This window comes from Copadichromis virginalis, linkage group LG12 (genome assembly GCF_057382275.1).
Source record: "Copadichromis virginalis isolate Kocher_CV1m ecotype Utaka linkage group LG12, C_Virginalis_male_GT1.1, whole genome shotgun sequence".
Classification (NCBI taxonomy): Eukaryota; Metazoa; Chordata; class Actinopteri; order Cichliformes; family Cichlidae; genus Copadichromis; species Copadichromis virginalis.
The window spans coordinates 27,212,483-27,236,075 of NC_140629.1; the positions used below are offsets into that span (position 1 = coordinate 27,212,483).

The following is a 23,593-nucleotide window of genomic DNA, read 5'->3' on the forward strand; positions in this document are numbered from 1 at the left end:
CAGCTGAACTACCTCCAGATCAACGCCAGTAAAACCAAGGAACTGGTGGTAGACTTCCGCAGGCACAAGCATTCTCCACTGCAACCACTGAACATCCAAGGTATGGACATTGAGGCTGTGGACAGCTACAGGTACCTTGGTGTTCATCTGAACAATAGACTGGACTGGACTCATAACTCAGACGCCCTCTACAGGAAAGGGCAGAGCAGGCTGTACCTGCTGCGGAGACTCGGGTCGTTTGGAGTGGAGGGCCCACTCCTGAAGAAATTCTATGACTCTGTTGTGGCTTCTGCTATCTTTTATGGCGTGGTCTGCTGGGGCGGCAGCATCTCTGCTGGGGACAGGAAGAGACTGAACAGGGTGATCCGAAGGGCCAGCTCTGTTCTAGGATGCCCTCTGGACCCAGTGGAGGTGGTGAGTGACAGGAGAACGGCGGCTAAGCTGTCATCCCTGATGGACAACATCTCTCACCCCATGCAGCAGACTGTGACAGCACTGAGCAGCTCCTTCAGTGGGAGACTGCGGCACCCACGGTGTGGGACGGAGAGATTTCGCAGGTCTTTCCTCCCCACTGCTGTCAGACTCCATAATAAAGACTTTAACTGATCAAGCACACACATCCATACATATGCAATAATACTAAGTGCAATAATCCTTTCTGTCATCGTTGTATTTTTACTCAGTTGTATATAGTATTTGTATTTGTATTCTATTTTTATCTTATTGTATATTTATTTTATTCTACTGTATATAGTATTTTATTTTATTCTATTCTGTACAGTTGTGTACTGTATTTATTCTTATTGTATTCTAATTTTTGCCTCATAACTTTTGCACTGTCCACTTCCTGCTGTGACAAAACAAATTTCCCACGTGTGGGACTAATAAAGGTTATCTTATCTTATCTTTAACTAAATCTTGAAAACCCGTTCTTCAAATTCCCTCTTCAGTGAATTCAAGTACAAGTATGAGAACTAGGTTACAAGGGCTTATGGAGTATTGCTTTGGTCTGACTCATGAAGGAGTGTGCTGGATTAACATCAACAGCCGGTGGCTGGAGCCCCTGTCACTTTCTTCCATTTTTCTGCTTGATGATCCAACCCAGTTGATCTCTTTGAACCCAAAAGCCTACTGGCTGAATTCGCAGGTTATGTAACGGGCCTCTGGTTATGCCAGCACCTCTCTGCCCGAGTGGAAAAATCAAATCGAGAATGTAAACATTAAGCCCACCATCCATACACACAAAGCTTTAACCTGTAGTGCGTCAAAAACTCTCGATGAGCTAAATCACTTGAAAACACATCTGCTGGTTTCAAGATTCTTATTCAAAAAGAAAGAAAAACGTAGTTTGCTTCACTCTGCACGCCAGCTTGTATTTTATTTTACACACAATTGCATCTGAACAGCAAATGTCTCTGTAAAAATTATTAAGGTTTCATGTTTTCTGGTTGAAATATCTGACAAGCCCACCTGCTTCAAAACACCTGAAGTTGAGAAAAATAGACAAGTCTACATTACGGCAGAGGTTGATAGTAAAACAATGGCTCATCATCTTCATTATTAAAAAAAAAAAGACAAAACATATTCAACACTGGAAGCCTCATCTACGAACTTTTTTTTCCGTTTCATGTCACAGCACAATTTAAAACAACTCCATACATATTTGTTCTACGATAAACGAATACTCACTTGACCTATAGGACATTGGTTTTCATTCATTACATTTCAGTGAGACACAGGCATGCCTTTCAGCTTATCAATCATATTCAAGTTACAGTTGGATAATATGTAGTCGTTCAACCAAATAATAAATGGTGTCGCATATTCCACTGTTGTTCCTTCACCAATGAAGCAGGCGGGAGAGGTCTGGAGCTGATATAAAAAGTTGCAATGTTTCATATTATATATTGTGATTCTTGAATTACTGCTTGTTTCCACTTAACTGCACACCGATTGCTACTTTTAACATCTACTGTTATAGTGTCGAGAGCCAAAACACTGGAAATTGTCTCACGGTTCAAATATTTGACCTTTCTTATTTATTTCCCAGAAAATCTGATTCAAAAGAGTTTTTGCATCATTTCTTTTAAAAATAATAGTAAAGTTGGAAAAAACAAAATAATATCAATATTTTTAAAGCAATTTTCAAACTGATGATTGCGTAAAAGACTCGCGTAAGTAAAAAAAAAAAAATTAATAACTTAAATGTGTAATAGGTAACAATGCAATTTTCTTCATTCCTTCTAAGAGCACGAAAATAACAGTGTAAAGGGACTTCTGTTAATCAAATTTAGTTAATAATACAGAGGTAAATATTTGACAGCTGCATGCTGATTGCCAAGAAAACATTGGCTGAACCAGGTATGTTTTTTAAAAGCTTATTTGACCCATTTCAGGCTGTTAAATAACCTGATGTTTATCACAGAGAAATGAAGTGACAAACCAAAAACACATCTCTGAGGCCAGTGGAAGCTCCTCTAAATTTGCTGCATAGGCTTCAGGTTGGGAGACACCTAGAAAAAATTAGACAGAGGACAAGTAGGAGTTTCATGTTTAATAAACCCAAGTCCAAAAACACTTCATAGTGCTAGTAGCCTAACTGTTACATTACTCACCTCAAAATCTGTGCCAGTGCATCCCTTGATATCTTCGGGAGTAAGTCCCTCCCATATTTCTACCAGGGTCAGACCTTTTGTCTTATCGACATCAAACACAGCCTGGCAAAAAAAACGAGAGAAAGAGGATAGAAATGAGCGAGAGGAATAAGGGGGGTAAGGGAAAAAGATGGGACATTTAGAGGGAGAGAGATGAGAGAGGGTGATGAGACAAACACAAAACAGGCAGAATGAGCACTTCTGTGATAGACAGGTTTGAGCCTTATGGCGTCCGGTCACTGGGTCACAGTCAAGGATGTGGGGTCCTCATTTATCAAAAAGGACCCAGAAGAGACAACCTCCAGAAAAACACATCAGTGCCACAGGCAGAGGGCCAGAGTACCACTTTAGTGTCATCCATTCAACAGATGACAAAATAGCTGCAATTATTGGTGACACATCTAGGAAAGGCCTCAGAGAGCGGTCCTCAGCTATCTGAAGCTGGACTACTACAAAGCAGTAAGCAGTTTTATTTTAATTGGTGCATCATTTTTAACAGATTACTGTGTTATTGATTAAAATATGAATTTTGCTATAACGTTCAAAATAGTGGTTGCTGTGATGATTTTACATTGTACTTATGCACACTTGTCTACATTTAGGAATTTGTGAATGTGCACTTTGAGAATTTGTGAATAGACACATAAAAATTGATAAACAGACTCCATGCTTCGAAACAAGCCAACACAATTTGCGCACACAGTGCACTCATAAATGAGGCCCTTGGAGATGTCAATATCTGATTGTAATGAAATACAGTAACAGCCAAAGGCATTGGCCCTGCAAAACAGAACCGAAAATAACCATGTTAAATCCCATCAAACTTACATGCCGAAGGGAAAAATACAGTAAATGTGAATATTTAAAGAAAATTTGACTAATGTTCTGTCTACCGAAAAGTAGCCAAAAGAAGACCCATTAATAGCTTTCCTTCTTTTATAAGCCAAAACCCTTTTCACACATGCACTGTAGCCAAGTTTCCAGACACTGCTCATAACAGGTGCATGCCACAAAGCTAATGAGAGTGGACATTAGCCAGTCTTTAACCTTCCAGCAAGCACAAGTCTGGATGATGTCGGATTACTGTGATGTGTAAGATCTCACCACTAGGTATCAATAGATTGTAGTCAAGTGAATTCTGTTTTCTTACCCCTCCTGTTCATCTGTCAGACAAATATGTGTCCATGTCTAAAACACATGTTAAACTTTGTCAAAGTAGTCTGATAGAAGTCTATGAGTCAATAAAAATCACTTATATCCTATAAGAGCGATACTCAGGTGAGTTGTTGAGGATATCCTGAACTTTTTTGTTGTTATTGAAAGTGGATCTAACATAGTTGGACTTGGACACTTTGTGCATAAACTCTCATTCTATATTTGGATGTATTCAAACTGGTTACTAGAGGTGAAGTGTGATTTTAAGGACCCTCAAGCCTACATAATAATAGCTTCTAACCAGGTAGTAATTTTACTTAGCAGGTTCATTGTCAGATATCTGGAGATGGAAAAGTCGAATGTCTAATCTGCTGACCAAAAGTATGACAATCAGGAATAAATCAGCATATTTATGTTTGTGTTAAAGACCTGACTTCGTTTCTGGACATGAGGTTTGAGTTTGGGAGGAACAGGTGGAAATGAGGTCGGAGAGAAAAGAATGGTGGAGGAGGCAAATTAAGAAGAGAAGAAAGACATAAATAGAGAGAAAGAGATGTACAAATGCTAAATGGTACAGTTAAAAAGAGCTATTTATAAGGTCTACCACATATGTGGCCGTATGTAGCCCATCTACATGTTTTTAAGATGGTGAGGCAACATGGTGGCTTCCACAATCTGGCGCCCACTCCTGTGTATTTTTAATAGATTAATTTATTCGTTTATGAGAAGGCATTGGTTTGTTGGAAGATATAATTACACACTAAACAATGTATATTAATGAGTAAATTTTTTTTAATTAAACAACCTAACAAAAACATATTACTGTTCTTGCTATTCTATTCTTAAGCTTTTAGGCTAACTTCATATACTTGTGCATTCTTTTGTGTGTACTACAAGCTATTTTATAAAATGTGTCAAATTTGTCTTTTCAAATTGAATGTGACATTATCGTCAGTTAGCAGACTGCAACTTCTCAACACATGTCTAAGATGACAGCTTAAGTAGGGGTTCGTACTGTACCGTTTATATGATAGCTATTAAAAACTGATGCAGGGCAAAATGCCATTATCCTATGCCACTATTTATGCAAACAACGCAAAAATACTTTATATAGACACGCACACTCTTCGAGGCTGGCCCTGTTACTTCCCTAAGCAGGGCCTGACAGACTAAGTCATATTCACATTCAGGCTAAGCCTGTCAGGACTCTCAGCTCATTAGAACTATACACACAGTAACAGGGCAGGAGGAAGATATCTCACTCCAGTATTAGCAAGACAGATGGAATGTCACAAGGAACAGGGGTCTATGGATAACACAGACACTGACATGTATCTCTAATTGTGACACATGTCGCTAGTGATTAGGGCAAATTAAAAAATTGTCAAAATGTGCCAAAGGGTATAATATAAGATGCAGCACTAATGTACTCGTATGATAGGTGCTGTGCTATGTCAATGTGAAACTCCCTGTTTGCTTTACAATGCAAAAAAGCTTGCCACATAATGGCTTGGGTAAGCACATTTTAAAATGAACTAGGAGCTGATTTCATTTATAATAGCCACACTATACTAATGAATAACCAACCGTGCCTCCATTTGCAAAGCAGCCTTTTGTTATAAAAATGTTGAGTCACCTTTCTTCACAGTCTTCAAAGCCAGCACCATCATTAACCAGATTGATGCAAGTTAGTCATTAAGAAGCCGGTAGTCTTCCCCATGTGCTGTCTGGCGAGACGTGGGCTGAATGTCATGCAACAACACTAAGGCACACTCTCTCGGTCAGCTTAACGTTTTAGACAAATACAAGAGAAAAGGAGGAGAAATTAGCACCTGACCTTCCAACAAATAAACAACAGCTTATCCAGCATCCTGTCAATATACTGCAGCAATTACAAGAAGTAGCTTTTGAGATGTTTTCAGACAAAAGCTCACAGGAGGACCATAAAAGAATTTCAATTTGGTTGCTGAAAAATAATTGCCATCACTGGTATTGCTGTCATTAGGTAATGCCAAAGGTAATGATTTTATGCTCCCATTAAATGATTGAATAATTCAGGAGTCATTGTGTTTCATTGGTAAATGAATGGGCAATTATTGTTTTTTTACTTCCTCATTTTTAAAGAAGGATTTAACTGATAAGATGAGAAAAATACTCAAAGCTAGTGTGGAGACCTTTGTCATGGCAGCATGTAAAGCAACAGTGGGAACAGAGGTGATAAGAATTACTCACACAAAATCATTGCAATAAACTCCTGTAAGTCAACTAACTGTTAAATGAAGCAAAGTAGTAAAGAGTGAAGAAGTGGCAACATGGGGTACAAAAATGATTCCAGCAGCAGAGACACAGCTTGAGGCAATCGATTTCCTACCACACTTAGCTTTAAATCATAACATCACTATTTAGGACAACACTTGAATTGCTATCCCTCCTGGACATGTTGAGCCAAGGAGGATGCTGTGTTTGTGTGAATATATGTGCTAGGTCAGCATGTGTCTGTGCGCGGAGTGTATTTGGTTTTAAAGGTTTTAGTTTCTGCTCTTATTTTAAAAACAATTTGGAGCAGAATCATGCATGAAAAGAAATCAATGGACAATAAAGTACAGATGAGCATTATCGGCTTTATTAAAGATACTATGCATTACTTATGTCCATATCTTCTATCGCCTCTTGTGATCGTCAGATTTTCTTACAGTCCACAAACAGGATTATAAAATCTTCTGGGCTAAAAAAAAAAAGAAAAGAAAAGAAAGAAAGTCCACCTTTTTACTGGTTGGATGCGGTATTTAATTTACCCAACCAATGGTTACAGCTTACATTCAGGTCTGTAAGTATTTGGACAGTGATATAATATATAATTTTGCAAATTCTGAGTAAACTGCAGAATTTACTTCACAGGGTTTAAAAAATATTTTATGAACTATTTAGGAATAGTCCTCCAGACATTGGAGTGACAATCAGTTTCATGGCCAGTTCTCTCCTTAGATAAACACTCTTGAGGATGTAGGTGCATCATTTTCTCTAATGCAAACTCTAATGCATTTTCTCTCAAGCAATGCTTCCATAAATATGAATAGAGAAGATTTATGACAAGTTGCACAATCACAAGCAGGAAGGCCAGATTAGACTTTACCAATAAATATCGAAGAGAGTCTGCACAGTTCTGAAAAAACAAATAAATCTTTGAAGAGATTAAATTTAGATTATCTCACACCATTCTGGTAGGAAGAGAAAAGTATTCAGAGGGTTAGGAACAGCTCATGATCTGAAGCTGTCAAACATTATCTGTCAATTATAGTGGAGGCAATGTTATGGCATGAGCATGTATGGCTGCCAGTGGAAGCGTTAGTTGGTGAGGTGAATGCTGACAGAAGTAGCGGGATGAATTCTGAAGTGCACAGGGCTATATTCTCTGCTCACATTCAGCCAAATGCTCCATAACCCATAGCCCTGGTGATTCACAGGCAGTGTTGGGGAGTAACGGAATACAGGTACCGCCGTTACGTATTTAAAATACAAAATATGAGTAACTGTATTCCGTTACAGTTACCTTTTTAAAAGGTGGTATTTAGAATACAGTTACTTTGTTGAAATACAGTGGGGCAAAAAAGTATTTAGTCAGCCACCGATTGTGCAAGTTCCCCCACTTAAAATGATGACAGAGGTCAGTAATTTGCACCAGAGGTACACTTCAACTGTGAGAGACAGAATGTGAAAAAAAAATCCATGAATTCACATGGTAGGATTTGTAAAGAATTTATTCGTAAATCAGGGTGGAAAATAAGTATTTGGTCACCTCAAACAAGGAAAATCTCTGGCTCTCACAGACCTGTAACGTCTTCTGTAAGAAGCTTTTCTGTCCCCCACTCGTTACCTGTATGAATGGCACCTGTTTGAACTCATCTGTATAAAAGACACCTGTCCACAGCCTCAAACAGTCAGACTCCAAACTCCGCCATGGCCAAGACCAAAGAGCTTTCGAAGGACACCAGGAAAAGTATTGTAGACCTGCACCAGACTGGGAAGAGTGAATCTACAATAGGCAAGCAGCTTGGTGTGCAAAAATCAACTGTGGGAGCAATCATCAGAAAATGGAAGACATACAAGACCACTGATAATCTCCCTCGATCTGGGGCTCCACGCAAGATCTCATCCCGTGGGGTCAAAATGATCATGAGAATGGTGAGCAAAGATCCCAGAACCACACGGGGGGACCTGGTGAATGACCTGCAGAGAGCTGGGACCAAAGTAACAAAGGTCACCATCAGTAACACACTACAACGGCAGGGAATCAAATCCCGCAGTGCCAGACGTGTTCCGCTGCTGAAGCCAGTGCATGTCCAGGCCCGTCTGAAGTTTGCCAGAGAGCACATGGATGATACAGCAGAGGATTGGGAGAATGTCATGTGGTCAGATGAAACCAAAGTAGAACTTTTTGGTATAAACTCAACTCGTCGTGTTTGGAGGAAGAAGAATACTGAGTTGCATCCCAAGAACACCATACCTACTGTGAAGCATGGGGGTGGAAACATCATGCTAGGAATGGGCCAAAATACCAGCTACTGTGTGTGCAAACCTGGTAAAGACCTATAGTAAACGTTTGACCTCTGTTATTGCCAACAAAGGTTATGTTACAAAGTATTGAGTTGTATTTTTGTTATTGACCAAATACTTATTTTCCACCCTGATTTACGAATAAATTCTTGACAAATCCTACCATGTGGATTCATGGATTTTTTTTTCACATTCTGTCTCTCACAGTTGAAGTGTACCTCTGGTGCAAATTACTGACCTCTGTCATCATTTTAGGTGGGGGAACTTGCACAATCGGTGGCTGACTAAATACTTTTTTGCCCCACTGTAAATGGATTACACTGCGGTACTTTCCTGTTTCATATTGTGGCGGGTCAGGACTGTTTGGTTTTGTTTGACAGCTACGTTCTGTTGTTCCAGGCGGCAGCGTTACGGTTGCCATGGTTACAGGGTGACGCTCTCTCTCTCTCTGTGTTTCCTGGGTGAGAGAGAGCTTTTTGTTGTTGTTGTTGTGCTAAGCTAACAGGCAGAATGCTACAGGTATAGCTCTAAAGAATGTAGCCTCATGGGCAGTGTAGTCCGTGCTGCAGGGAGAATGGACTGCCACACTCTATATGTTTCTGTGAGCGCGAGGAGGGAGAAAAAGGCGAGTGGAAAAGTCGGAGCTGTCACCGAGCAGAAACGGGAGCTGGAAGCATGTAAATATAATAATAACCACTGCAGCCAAGAAGAGTGCCTGACGAGCCCAGTTGTAAGTAAGCTATTAAGACTCGACTTACGCTGTGTTCGTGTTTATCTCCGAAACAATAAGTTCCGTTGGAGCAGCCTTTCAACGCCTCTCTTTGCCTCTCGCAAGCAAAGCTGACCCAGACAACAAAGTAAAGCTATTTTTCGGCTACGAGCCGACAGGGACCCCGCCGTATTAGTCAGAGGTTCCTTTACTACGGTTCGGAGCCGTGGACCTTCAGTAATAGTAATAAATCACACAACAATAGTACAAATATGTAGTTGTAAAAAGCATGATAATATATTAGGTAATCCAAAGTATTCAGAATACGTTACACTCACTGAGTAACGTAACGGAATACGTTACAGAATACATTTTGGGGCATGTATTCTGTAATGGAATACATTTTAAAAGTAACCTTCCCAACACTGTTCACAGGGTAAATGCAATATGACCCGAACCTAAAAGAGGATAGAGAGACCCACAAACAAGTAGCAACAGAAAGAGGCGGCAGTAAAGGTCTAGAATTTGTTGAAGTTGACAAGTTCTAGACTTCAGGAAGTCGTCAGCTGTGAAAGTTTTTATACAAGTACTATATTAAAAACAATCCTTATATTTATAATTATATTAATTTTTTGAAATATCTTTGAGTCTCTAAACATGAGGAACTACATATACAATTGGTGTTTGCTGTTTTTAACCATTGTTATTATTATGGAGAACAATGGCAGCAGAGCAGACTATTGACCTACTTTTACAACTATTGCTGGTGAAATTATAACTTGTGAAAAAGCAAGTTTGATTATGCTGAAAATTACACCAGGAAGAAGAAACTGGTCTGGAAGACTACCAGGCATGATAGCATAACTGGTCTGGTTGATCTTCTCTGCTCTGTGTGTGGTGGAGTAAAACAGGTGCATAAATAGATGCACATAAACTCACACACTTAGACTAAAACAGAGAGCAGAGGAGAAAACTAGTGCTGATGCAAATAAAAAAGTTCTATTGCTGGAAGTAAAATAAATAAAATCCCTGTTGTGTATCTTCTCTCCCTTCACCAATATTCCCGAAGATAAGAGATAGAACTGTTGCATCTATATAGTTCTCTCTACGGCACACAGTATGTGTTAGGGCAGGTGGATGGTGATACATCAACCATGTGCAATGCTAAAAGTTTTTATCCCAGATACATGGGAAAAGCAAAAGAACCAACAACAGCACAAATATAAATTAGGTCTACATTCCTGGATGTTTCAAATTTTTTTTTAAACTGCTCCCAACACAGCTAACAACTAGGCTCTGCCTAATGCAGTACCATGCTGAAGCCTTCACAAGCATCTTCTAACTTGTAGCTAAGGAAGGACACCAACATCAGTTGACAGGCACAGAATACTAGATAATTCCCAGAGTACGCAAATGTTATATTGCTCAAACTTGACCACACAACATGGACAAAATTAATGCATTTGATTCAAGAGGTTTCCTTTATCTGAAAGTCACACCAAGATCACATGTTCAAATTCAAATTCAAATTCAAATTCAAATTGTATTTGTCACACACACACAACCATACACAGTATGACATGGGGGTGAAATGCTTGTAGCTGTACAATGCCCGACCATTAAATGACAGAAGAAAAGTTTTACAATATTTACAATTTACTACAAAAATTTACAAATTAACTTAGGAATTTACAGTAAAGAATGTGCAAATAGCAGATGAGATTATAAAGATAAGGATTATAAATTATAGGAATTATAGGATTATAGGAAATGTGTGGTGGTGCGTGTGGTGACGTGTGTGAGAGTCCAGTCTTATAGTGACGTGTTTGGGAGAGTCCAGTCCTACACCTGGTTCAGGGCCCGAATAGCCTGGGGGAAGAAGCTCCTCCTCATTCTCTCTGTTTTGGCCTTAAGGGAGCGGAAGCGCTTCCCAGACCTCAACAGTGAGAAGAGTCCATTGTTGGGATGGGAGAGGTCCATCATAATCTTCCTAGCTTTGGACTTGCACCGCTTGGTGTAGATGGACAGCAGGTCAGGGAGCTCTGATTGAATGATGCGTTCTGCCGAGCGCACCACCCTTTGCAGATCTCGTCTGTCCTGCTTGGTGCTGTTCCCAAACCAGGTGCAGATGTTTGACGTCAGGACGCTCTCGATGGTGCAGGAGTAGAAGTTCTTGAGCACCTTCAGTGGCAGATGGAAGTCTCTAAGTCTTCTGAGGAAGAAGAGACGCTGACGGGCTTTCTTAACCAGGGTGTTGATGTGACAGGACCATGACAGGTCCTGAGTGATGTGGACACCCAGGTATCGGAAACTGTCCACTCTCTCCACTGGCGTGCCACTGATGATGAGGGGTTTGTAATTCCTCGCCTGCTTTGTAGTGAAGTCCACGATCAGCTCCTTAGTCTTGCTGACGTTTGTGCACGATGTGCACGATAATGGATGCCCTTTAATATACTAACTCATGCAATCTGCCTCTAATGTAGGATGTTCCACTTCCCTATATGCACCTCGAAGAGACAAGAACCACGGAGGTCTATAGACGAGTTTAGTGAGAAGAAACACAGGTATAGACTAGAGATGGACCGACCCGATACTGACGTAAATTACTGGATCGGATATCGGAGAGAAATAAAAAAAATGTAATCCCATCCATTAAATATCAAAAAAGCACCTCACAAAACTTGCGACACGGCGTAACTCTCCTCCTAACCGTAGCACGTCGGAGCAGTGTGCTCACGTGATAGAGCGGCTGTGTGTATTTGTAGCCTCGCTACCAATCTGGCATTTCATCTCCGAGGAAGTGATCCCAGAGAGAAGCAAAGCAAGTGTGTAAGTTCATCTCTGAATGTTTATAAAGCATTCCCGCGTTAAGCTGAACAACCGATATATGGAGCGACTGCCTCTTCTCTCCCCCTCCGTCTCCTGCTGCTACTTCAATCATGAAACTGATCAGTGATCAGCTGATCGGCTTTTCTATCGCGAGTCCATCGCTCTTGTTTGTTTATCTCCCACTTCGCACCAGAAAGAGGAAACCAGCGGCTGAATAACAGCAGCACATTTAACCTTGATAATCTGTTGTTAGAATTTATTAAATATTACTTTCTAGACCAGGATCCTTTTCTACGCAGCTGACGGCTGGTAACTGTGCAGGGGCGGATCTAGCAAAGTTTAGCCAGGGGGGCCGATAGGGCATGAACAGGGAGAAGGGGGCACAAAGGCATACTTTTCTTTCTTATTCTCATTAAAAATGTCTAGCTTTAATAAATAATTATCTGAATCTTACACCCAAAGTTTTAATCTGATGTAAAATGAATAGAAGTCCATTACTGTATACAGCCTGTACATACTTATAGTTATAGAATATTCACAACATACTTCATACCGTGTACATTATAACATACCATAATAGACCCATTTCTGTAATATACTTACATATCTATACTATTGCTAATATATATTGTAATATATCTATATCACTAAAGCACTTCTGGATGGATGCAAACTGCATTTCGTTGCCCTGTACCTGTGCATGTGCAATGACAATAAAGTTGAATTCTATTCTATTCTATTCTATTCTATTCTATTCTATTCTATTCTATTCTCTATAGTAACTATTAAGTCTAACATACCCTAGTAAGCTATAGTACTTTTTCCTTTGGGAAGGTACCATCTGTGCAGTCTGCAGTTCTGTTGAAGAAAGATGTTGAATCTATTTAATTATTCTTGAAAAATAATTTATTTCTGTGCATTTTTTCCCCCACACTGCATCGAATTAAAGTTGATCACGTCGATTAAGCATCATGAGGTGGTGGGTGGGGGGGTGGTTCCCTTTTTTCTTTTTTTCTTTTTTCTTTTTTGCTGGGAGTTTTAGAGCCCTATTAGTTAGGTTGCTTACTCTTTAAAATACCAGAATAGGGAGGATGGAGTAGGTTTAAGTTTATTAGATTGATCAGTATTGCTGAACTATGAAATATTTTGGGTGCAGTGCATTTTTTTTTTTCATACAGATATAACAGAATAGCTTTAGTGTTTTTTTGGGTTTTTTTTTAATTTTTAATTTTTAACTTGAGTATGAACTTATACAAAAAGCAGCAAGATATTAAAAAAACAGTTTTATTGATTAAAAAACACACTATATCGGATTCCTATCGGTATCAGCTGATATCCAAATTTATGATATCGGTATCGGACATAAAAAAGTGGTATCGTGCCATCTCTAGTATAGACATCCTTCAAGATGTACAAATACCACACCTTGCAATGTGGGACACATTTTAAGGTCACTTAAGACTGATGTTCATTTGGTAGTTGCAGCACCTCCATCCTCACATCATCACTAATCTCACCCTCTCACAATCTGTTAGCATGTAGGCATAAGGAAAGTTGAGTTACTTTGGTATTATTTGGTCCATAAAACATAAAAAAGGAAAATTATATATAAACTTTGCTTTCATGGTTTCAGCATGGCCAAAATGTTCCATGAAATAATAATAATAATAATGGATTGGATTTATATAGCGCTTTTCAAGGCACCCAAAGCGCTTTACAATACCACTATTCATTCACTCTCGCATTCACACACTGGTGGAGGCAAGCTACGGTTGTAGCCACAGCTGCCCTGGGGCAGACTGACAGAAGTGAGGCTGCCATATCGCGCCATCGGCCCCTCTGGCCAACACCAGAAATCTAGAGATGAGGCTTGTAGAAATCTATAACATGAAGTTACACACCTCATCTACTCTAGTCTGATCTTATCAATGTGAACTCAAACAAGCCAGACTGATTTTATTTTCTTCCGTCTCAAAAAAGACAATGACGTATATAAATGTGCTGATATATGTGTGTCAAATAGGAAGGAAGTTGAGCACTGGCTGCAATTTTGCTAAGAGGAATGGATGAATGCCACCATATATTGTTTTCTTTCATTCTATTTCTGAGAATATAATACAAGAGTACTTATGTACAGAGTGAAAGAGAGAGCGGCATAAGTTAAAATGAGGAGGATGAAAAGAAGGAGGTGGTACCAGGGCTAGTGGGTCAATACAAAGAGCTTTAACCTTTATAAATGTTGACAGAAATCTGCTTGCTGAGAAATGTTGTGCAATCACAACAGCAGCCAGTCGAGCAAAAAAGAACTGGGGGTGGAAGCACGGACACACTGTCTGACTTTGCCCCTGACAGGTCATGTTTTCAATGAACAACCTCTAAAGGCAGTAACCACCAGAGGGTAACACGGAACTGACCGGAGTACATGAGGACACAAACTGCATCAACACCAAGCTCTTCTACTTACTGGAATCCCTCACTGTGCTTTTCTTCCTCAACTGCCACAGACCTTTTTCCTACTCAGCATTTATGCCACTTCCTTTCTCCTTTTTACATTCCTTTGAACTGTCATCCGTTCCTAAATTCTGTGATATCTCTATCAGATAAGCAAACATTTTCAAATCCTTTCATCACGCACACACCAGAGAACATAAACTATAATTAACATAATAACATAAGAACCAACACACTCAAAAGCAAGCTCAGAGACTTATACCTCAGCTCTAATGGAAGTTTGAAATCTACCCAAGAAAATATTCCAGAAAATGACAATGGCACAATGAAGTTAACCTTTGATCTTTTGAATGTGAAATTCCATGACAACATCATCTTATCCTATTAGACACTGTGTGTAATTTGGCATAATTGGCATATTAATTGAGAAATTAACTTAACCTTTGACCTCGCAATTTAAAATCAGTTCACATCTGAGTCCATGTGAACAATTGTGCCAAAATTAAAGAAATTCCCTCCAAATGTTTCTGAAACATCATGCTCAGGAGAGTAACGCTGACCGACAGATCGATGGGCATGCTAAAAACTAATGCTTCTGTCTCAGCCTGTCGCAATAAAAGGCTGCTGATGCAGCTCAATGGCTTCCACCATCAGTTGTAGAGACCAATAGGTTCTTTGGTGCATGAGTCTGTCAGTGGAACCTGAAGAGCCTACGGACAAGAACCAGATGTCTTTGTTCTGACTGTGTGCCACCCTTTAAGCATAAGACAGGGTGCAAAATATTCAGCTGCATCAAACATTAACAGACAAGGATGAAGATTAATTAAAGATTAATTGAATTTAAAGGGAAACCCAAGCCCAAGAATGAAAATCATAAAACCATAACAAATTAAATGTTTAAAAAAAAAAAAAAAAAAAAAATCACGTGATTGCTTATGAAAATCAATAGACTGAATTAGGGTTAAATGAACAAATTCAATTTCCATCTACTAGTGTCACTCTCTTTTATCATAGCAATGTATCTGCTGCTTCTGTTTGCTCATTTTTGAATTGTGTTCTTGTGCTTAACAAATTCATTAAACTACCACCAAACGTAAGGTTTATGCCACAGCTGCCCTAAATTAACAGGAAGGTAATTACCCAAATCCTTTTTTATGATTCTGTAAAAGTTAATGATATCTTTAATGCTAAAAGATTAGTATTATTGTTATCCATGAACTTTCTAATTTACTGTTTTACAAAAAGCTTACAAAAAACAGTAAAGCACATAATTATTTTTTGATTGATATGCCAAATTACAACAATTTACTGAAAAGAAAAAAAAAGTTTTAGCGGTTAATGTTATGCTTGATTCATTTTTGACTTCTCACTGGAGTCTAGTGTGCCAGCTCAATTTTGGGTATAAAATGTGGATTCAGTTTCTTATAGGCCTAATATATAATAGTATAATTTAATTTTTTTTAAAAATAGGTTTTGGGTAACATTTGTGTTTTCTTGTTTTTATGTTAAGCACATTTTCCAAGATCATGCAACGCATATAGCTTGTGCTTTGCGGCACAGCTTTAGTCCTTTGGTATTAGTTAGTTAGTGTGTGTGTGTTAGTGTGATGTAATGCACAGTGTAGGCACTTGTGTTTTATTCGTTAAGGACTTCTGTGTACCCCTCGTTGTTACTAATACTAATTAGCTGTGGTAGAAAAGGAATTGAAATCACTGCCTGCCAAAATGATAATCACTTATCAATGGTGAATAGTTAAATTTCATCAACACTCAGCTTCTCCTGGGAGAAGATCTTCTAGTTTACGTGTGCTTTGTGGACTTTTGTGCATTATTATTTTTTTCATTATTGCTAATGACACAAAATGTGATTCCAACCTGTGTCTGCAACACTATTTACACATAGTACATTTCTGTTCAGTCAGACATTGTATTTGACATCAGTAGAGGTGGACCTTCTTTTTACTCTGAGTAACAAGCGTGGCGTTTACAGTTGTACCTCATGACATCATCTAACAAATAGATTCTGAAATAAATCTGTGTTCAGCTGCAGTCGAGCAGGGGATTTAGATGGATTTTTGTGGGTTGACCATTCTGTGGCATTAAAAAATGAATTTTACATTATTCTATTAACATTAAAATAAATTCAAATCACAGGTATCTAATTCATATAATGCAGTATATTCCAAAACCCCAATTTTTAGAAGATATACTAAAAAACTAGTTCTACAAAACACTCTCATGTCCCCCATGTAAATCCTTTCTAGGCCAGGAGTCCTGTTCAGTCATAGCTTACTCACTTGCACCGTCTATGTAGCAAACCTTAGTAAGCAGTCGAAGTTTATGACGAACAGCTCAATCATCCATTCATCTATCCATCCACTATTCACATTTGCATCCATGGAGGCACATCTGCATCTATTATGTACATATAGAAACAAAAAGATAAAAGTGCACCTTTTCTGTGATGATCCGATCCACACATTGTTTCCCTGTCAAAGGCAGGCTGCACTTGTCCAGTATCTTGTGTTTTCCTCCCTAAAAAGAACAGGACAACATCATTGCCTTCATTTAGTATCTGGATGTTTTTGGAAGGGATCTTTTATGTTGTACATATATGTGTATATTCAGTGTTTCAGCTGGGTATGTATATTGATCCTAAAGGACATCCAGCACAAATACAGTGTGTGCCTCAGTTTCTCCATCAGACATCTTCAAGGAAAAGGAGGGAGAGAGAAAGAAAGAAGGAGAGAGGGAGAGAAAGAGAGAGAGAAGCCTCCAACGATGTCTAAGAGGCATACATCACACACCCTCTCTCACTCTCCCACTCCCCTTCCCCATCATGAATGAAAGCAGCCTTCAGGGCAGTAAATTTATGCTCACCTGCTGCACCATCTGGACTTTAGCTGGGCGCCAGACAGAGTCCCATTAGCAAAAAACAGCATGCTTTTGTAAATGCAGAGTGTTACATTGCCCTTGCATCACATTGGTTTGGACTTTCTAAAAGTAAACCAATTCAGCTGGATTGCGTACTGCAAGTGTCAGAACCCCTGTGGGATTAGTCATCTCTTGCTGCAGTCCCGGTCTAACTATCAGCTCGTCTCAAAACACTAAGCCCAATTCTAGACTTGTATTTAAATTAACTGAAGATGAGCAAACAGGAGGTGGATTGTGTGCCTCACTAGAATGAGCCAGCCCTCTCTAGTAAAAGGATATTAAGCAATCCATTAGCAGAATTATCCTTAATCAGCCCTAGCACTCACATTCATTACTGTAGGAAGCAGATACAAGTAACGCTGGTGAAGATATAAACACGGGAAAAGGACGCTGTTAATTTAATTTCACTCACAGAAAGGAAACAAGTCTCTTGAGTGACTCGTAAAGGCAATGTTAGCTAGAAAAACCACAATAAGAGTTCATGCTAACACACCCTTAAGGCCTCAATGGTCGCTTCTATCACCTCCGCAACCTCGTCTCACAGTCACTTTAAGCCACTGCAGTATGCTCCTGAATGATAGGTGTCGCCACTCGGACAATATCGCCACATAAGCGCTGATATAGGAGGAAAATAAGTCAAAACCAGAAGTCAAGGGGGGGGGGGTTGCAAGTTTTTAAACTGTTAAACTGTTCTCCCTCTGTATATCTGTATATCGCTGAGCTTAAATTGGCGGTAAAAAGTGTCACGATCATACACTCGTGTCTTCAATCCAGCTCCTACTGCCAAAACGCAACACGCCAAGTTACACAAATCTAGAGGTGCACAGGCGGCTGACAAACCACAAAGATTGTGTCACACGACACGCGATTTGACTTAAAAATCACTGCGTGACACAGCGAGCATATTGGCCCAACTACATGTTTACACACCTTAGCTGAATGCTCCATGGTGACCACCACCTTAGTTCCAGCGCTTGCCACCAAATCCATGGCTCCTCCCATTCCTTTCACCATCTTACCCTGAGAATAGAAGAGAAACAAACAGACTTTAGTTATTCCATCTAATCTTGGACACAATGATATTTTCACTTGACTGATTTTTCACAACATTAGCTAGAGAGTATAGTACAAAATTATAGTCGGTCTAATCCCTAGTTAGGATTACCAAAACATTTTACATTTAAGCTTAATTGACAATAGACCATAAAACAGCTACACATACGTTGAAAAAAAAAGAAAAAAAGGGAGAGAGAGAAAGACCATTTAGCTACATTTATCTATAGGATCACACCAGTTAGTGGCACCAATGTGTTTTATGCTGCATTCCATTTGAAGTGGGAAGCCAGAAACCCTTGATTCTGAGTTTGAAGTTTCAAATTCAAAAAAGCCCCGCAAACCCTGACTTTACAATTCAAGATGGCAGAAACTGAGAAGTAAAACCTGCAATCTGTACTACTACTGTTGTGTATTTGTGACTCTGTAAATAAGTCATAAACAAAGTACTAACACGCTCCATCTATAAATGTGCTGCATTGGTGTTTGTAAGTGCGAAAACCCTAACATTATAGTATATTGCTAGTGATGGATAAATGGCTCTACCTTCCAAGGGCGCAAAACAAAGCCTGTCTTTTCTTGCGTTCTTGACTACTACTATTGGAACGCATACCTGACTTCCAACGTAAAAGTAATGCAGCATTAAAGAAAAAGAAACAAAAGAAAAAGAAACACCAGCAGAGTACTCCAAGCCACCTTTTCTGATAGTCCCACCTACGGCATGTGTGTCCCCAGAACTCCATTTTGTATAGACTGAATCACAAAGTAAAAATAATTCTACCTTTAATAATGATGCTTCACATTTATTGAGAAAACCCAAACAAGTGCCACAAGAAAACACTGACCATTTCTTAAGCCTTTTCAGTCACGGCATAAGTAACGTTGAAAGCAGTATCAATCTGTTGAAGTGACAGCATTTTAAAATTCAGACACGGGTCACATTTATGTTAATGTTTCTAACAGTTTCATTCACACATTGCCATTTACTGACGCAATGAGTTCTTGGTATAATGCAGTGCAGATCTCTGCTGGGGAACCACGCCAAAATCTAAGGTCTGAAACCTCTAGTCACAGGCTGGTGTGCAGGTTACCTAACAAACCTCTGCCTGAGGACTGCAAATTCCATACCTGGGTTTAGAGTTGGAGATCTGACACGTGCAGAGAACTAAGGGGCAGAGAAGGGATTAAGTATTTTAGGATTTTGCACAAGATAAAGGATTCCAGTGTGACCCTTTGAAGATATATAGGGGCTAGTTGTGCTGTAGTAATGTACTGAAAGACAGAGCAACAACAGGATTACAATGTTCTGAAGTCAGAACCAGCATAAGAATTATTCTGGTGCAGTGAATGGAGGATTCTCTCAAGACAGAATGTCTCATTAGTAGTACAGGTAAAGACTTGTGCTGTTAAAATAATTCAGCCATAACTGCTCATGACCGGTCTGTTATTTTCAACAGAAAAACACAATGACAACTGCAAGGAATGTAAGCAATGCAGAGAGCAGGAAGAAAAAGCATTCTGCATTAGAACTGCACTAAACATAACTGAATGATTCTGTGCAGGAATCCAGTGTACTGAAGCTTTGTCATGTCACAATGGATATTTTCTTCAATAACAAATAAAACCAAAACTGTTTTCTTTTCTTTCTTTCTTTTTTTTTTAAAAGGTGGGAAAGAAAAATGCTAAAAAAAGGAATCTGAGATCCGCCAGCCGGGGAAAAAAAAAAACTGTCTTCAAGTTAAACATTGGCCACAATAAGGAAGGTTTCCGAATAAGGAAGGTTGATGTGCACATATGGCCGCAGGGTGACGGCTCAATAACTGAATTAGAATCCCATTTCCTCATCAATCATGTGTAGAGCGTGGTTTGCTTTTTGCTCAATAACCGGAGGGTATGTATGCCAAGGGTGACACATTGTAAGGATACTGTTTGCCTGTGGGAAAGGCCAGCTGGGGAGAGAAGATATTAACTGAGAACAGAAAGGAGGTTTGGGAGACAGGAGGTGGGTTAGAATATTGGATATTGAAGAGGCAGCATTTAATTTCATTTACTTGTTTGTCGTCCAATTGAAAGTGCCTGCTGTAACAGCATATCAATACCCCCAAATAAACTACCAATATCAGGTTTAATACAACTGTATCCATTTTGACTTTTAATCTCCAAACTGTCTCACCAGCTTTTTTCCTTCAGCGTTTTTATTTATTACACAGACACTTGAGATTAAACAGTGTTGTTTTTCATATAATCAATGTTAATGCACTTTATGACAGCCAGTGGGCTTAGGTGATGGGTACACAGGCCTAAGGGGATAAGACTGTCTGACCTGCTAAATGCAAGTTGTGATTTACAGCTACCATCCAGAACTAGACATCTGCTAATGTACTCCATTTAGCAACATAGGCTGTTAATCGAAAGGGTGTGTCTTTTGAGATCATAACCACACAAGTATTAACATTCTAGTATGGTTTTGATTAGTAAAAATCAAGACAATGACTCCGGAGGAAATTATAAAATGGAAAAATCAATTTTTTATTTTGCTATGGGGCAGTACATTTATCCCTAACTGCGAAAATGATTTGATGTATTTTCTTGTAACCAAAAATGTAGCAGAGGATCAACAGCTTTCTGTGGAAGTAGTCAAATGTGTCACAAATGATTGTAAGTAAGTAAAGTTTATTTATTAAGCGCTTTTCATAGACAGGTAGTCGCAAAGCGTTGTACACAAAGATTAAAATAAACAGTACGATAAATAGCAAAATGTGACCTTGTTGTATATAAATTGTGCAAGAAAATAAGATTTGATGTGGAAAATTAAAGAAAGGTTGATGCTCTGTTTGTCAGTGACCTATGTTGCTAGGAGGATTGGCATTTACTTCCCTCTCATTCACAGCTTTGCACGAGGTTATCTGAGCCTACTTTGATCTAAACTGCTGCATGCAGCAAAACTCAAAATTAACATGATCTGTAAGAGTGTAAAAAAAAAAATCAAATTAATGGAGAGTTATGATGGGAAAAGCAAATCTATTCCACCCAGAAGGCTGTATTATCAAGGCATGTTGAACCTTGTGTCATGAGGCTGGCTCTTTTACTTACTTAGCACATTCACCATGTTAACAGGGGTCAGCCCAACCTTGTCTGGAACAGGTTTTCCTTAGAATTCAGTTAAAACTTGCCTCTGAAGTTCGACATTACATTAATATATATGCGTTAGGTTGACTTATGTTCCGGTAAACTGCCTAACCTTTGAGTGGCACTCGAATGTTGAACTCTCACAATAACTTGCCTCTCAATGTTAGACGTCTTAAAGACTTGTGTTTTGCAAAATCAACGCTATGAAGATGACAAAGCTACACACAGCATTGAGCCTCTGACCAGCAGATGCTGTAAAGCATACTTTCAGAACAACACCCATGGAAATATCCTCTTTTTAAGCAGCCAACAAGAGCAGAGTAATTTAGTCATTTAATTAACAAAGCTTTAATGATATTAACCTTGTTGGTCTGACTGAGGCTGGTTCCTTTTAAATTTCCTCACCACTCTTACTGTGTCCATTTGTCTGCTATAATCGTAGCACCACAGGGCCACTAGGACACTTAAAAGTATGTCAGGAAACAATTCAGTAGCAGAAACACACAAAAACACGAAACATCTCTCTTCTAAACAATGTTCAGCTCCCAAAAACCCTACAGCTGTACAACTGTATATAGAAGAGAACAACAAATTCTACATAAATGAACATAAGGAACAGACTGTGTTAGGTTTGAGATTTTTAGTAGTTCTACATTAATGGCCTAGTTCAACTGTAGATGTTATTCATCATATAAAATCCAGGCAAAATAAAAGCTACAGCAGCCAGTCAGCCTGGTTCCAAATAACACACAAGATCAGAATGTTAAATAACATGAATCTTCCTGATTGGATGTGTACAGTCATTGAGGTTGATAAAAAATTAAACAGCCAATCAAAACTGACAACTAATGTCACATGTAGGGTGATAACCAGAGACTGGTTTGAATCTAAATGTGTAAGAAAATAAAATAGACAGGAAACATGGAGAAAACCTGCCATTCATTTCCATTGCTGCATAATACTGTTTGCCCTATATGAACAAACTGACAACTCACTTGCAAGTAAGTTACAAATCTACCAGTAAGCACACATGCAGTATTTACTGTATAGTGTAGCTGAACCCGACATATTGATTTGTTTCATCCCTCAAAAGGTTTGTTGTGCGTTTCTCAAGTTACATTCAGCATGAAAAGTTTGAGAACTTCAATCCAACAACAGATGGCAGGTTATTTATCTTGTTCTTCCCAGTGCAGTGGGAACAGGCTTTACGGGAGTAGGTGGGCTAATTCATTCATTCATTTAATAATTTACTTAACAAAAGACCTGGTAAAAATATTCTAACACGAGATAGCACACAGACTCACGAAAACCATCTCACAACTATAACAATGAGTGATTAATGGTGGGGTGGAGGGTGTGGGGCTGCCGGGAGCAGTATAACTGGTGCAGAAACCTGATAAGACCTCTTAAGTTGAAGCTTTGCTAAGATGACACCTATCACAATATGTAAAAGCATAGACAATGACAGTCTATCTCACTAAACCACCGTTCAAAGTGAGCCCCAGGTGCCAGAGGACTAAGACTATTGCTGTTTAGACCAAGTATGGAACAGTTTGAAATGGCTATATATTCTATTCTAAAAAAAACTAAATAAAAAACAAAACGAAATATAATTTAATTGTACATGTAGAATGACAACAAAGGGCTATTGTATTCTATAACATTTTTACACTGTGATTTGCTGTACATTCAAAACTGTTGGTCCATCTCTCCAGGAACATGGGACAGCAGGGCATGGGACAACCTAGTACTTAATGTCATCTGTCCTGTGAAGACATTAGATTCTTCCCAAAACAGGTGTAAAAATATTACATAGTAATATTATTTTTCAACTTTGAATGATGAATTGAAAATTAATTTTAATTCTTTTTATTTTAACTCCTTATTTTTTCACTCTTTAAATGCCATTATGTTTAGATATCTCCACTGTTTTTTTATAGAAAAAAACAACAACAAATAATGTCTAAAAACTTTATTTCAAGGAGTGTTTGACTATTATTTTATTCTTTTTATTAGGCCCGGCATCAACGATTGGCAGCAACACTGATTTGAATGCATTCTTATTTTTTTCTACAGTGTCCGATATTTACAAAAACTCAACCCAACACCAACGGCTGTAAAAGTAC

General features: G+C 38.9%; 1 protein-coding gene across 1 annotated transcript in view; it reads right to left on the reverse strand.

Annotated features, from left to right (window-relative positions):
- Nucleotides 1-1,359: 1,359 nt before the first annotated feature.
- The window catches only part of oxct1a (3-oxoacid CoA transferase 1a), a 55,768-nt gene continuing 33,534 nt past the window's right edge, over nt 1,360-23,593 (reverse strand). Inside the window, exons 14-17 of the mRNA XM_085475724.1 lie at nt 18,216-18,305; nt 16,806-16,886; nt 2,616-2,717; nt 1,360-2,513 (exon numbers count right to left, since the gene is read on the reverse strand). Coding sequence (XP_085331850.1) covers nt 2,478-2,513; nt 2,616-2,717; nt 16,806-16,886; nt 18,216-18,305 — 309 coding nt within the window. The 3' untranslated portion in view covers nt 1,360-2,477. The remainder of the gene's footprint in view (nt 2,514-2,615; nt 2,718-16,805; nt 16,887-18,215; nt 18,306-23,593) is intronic.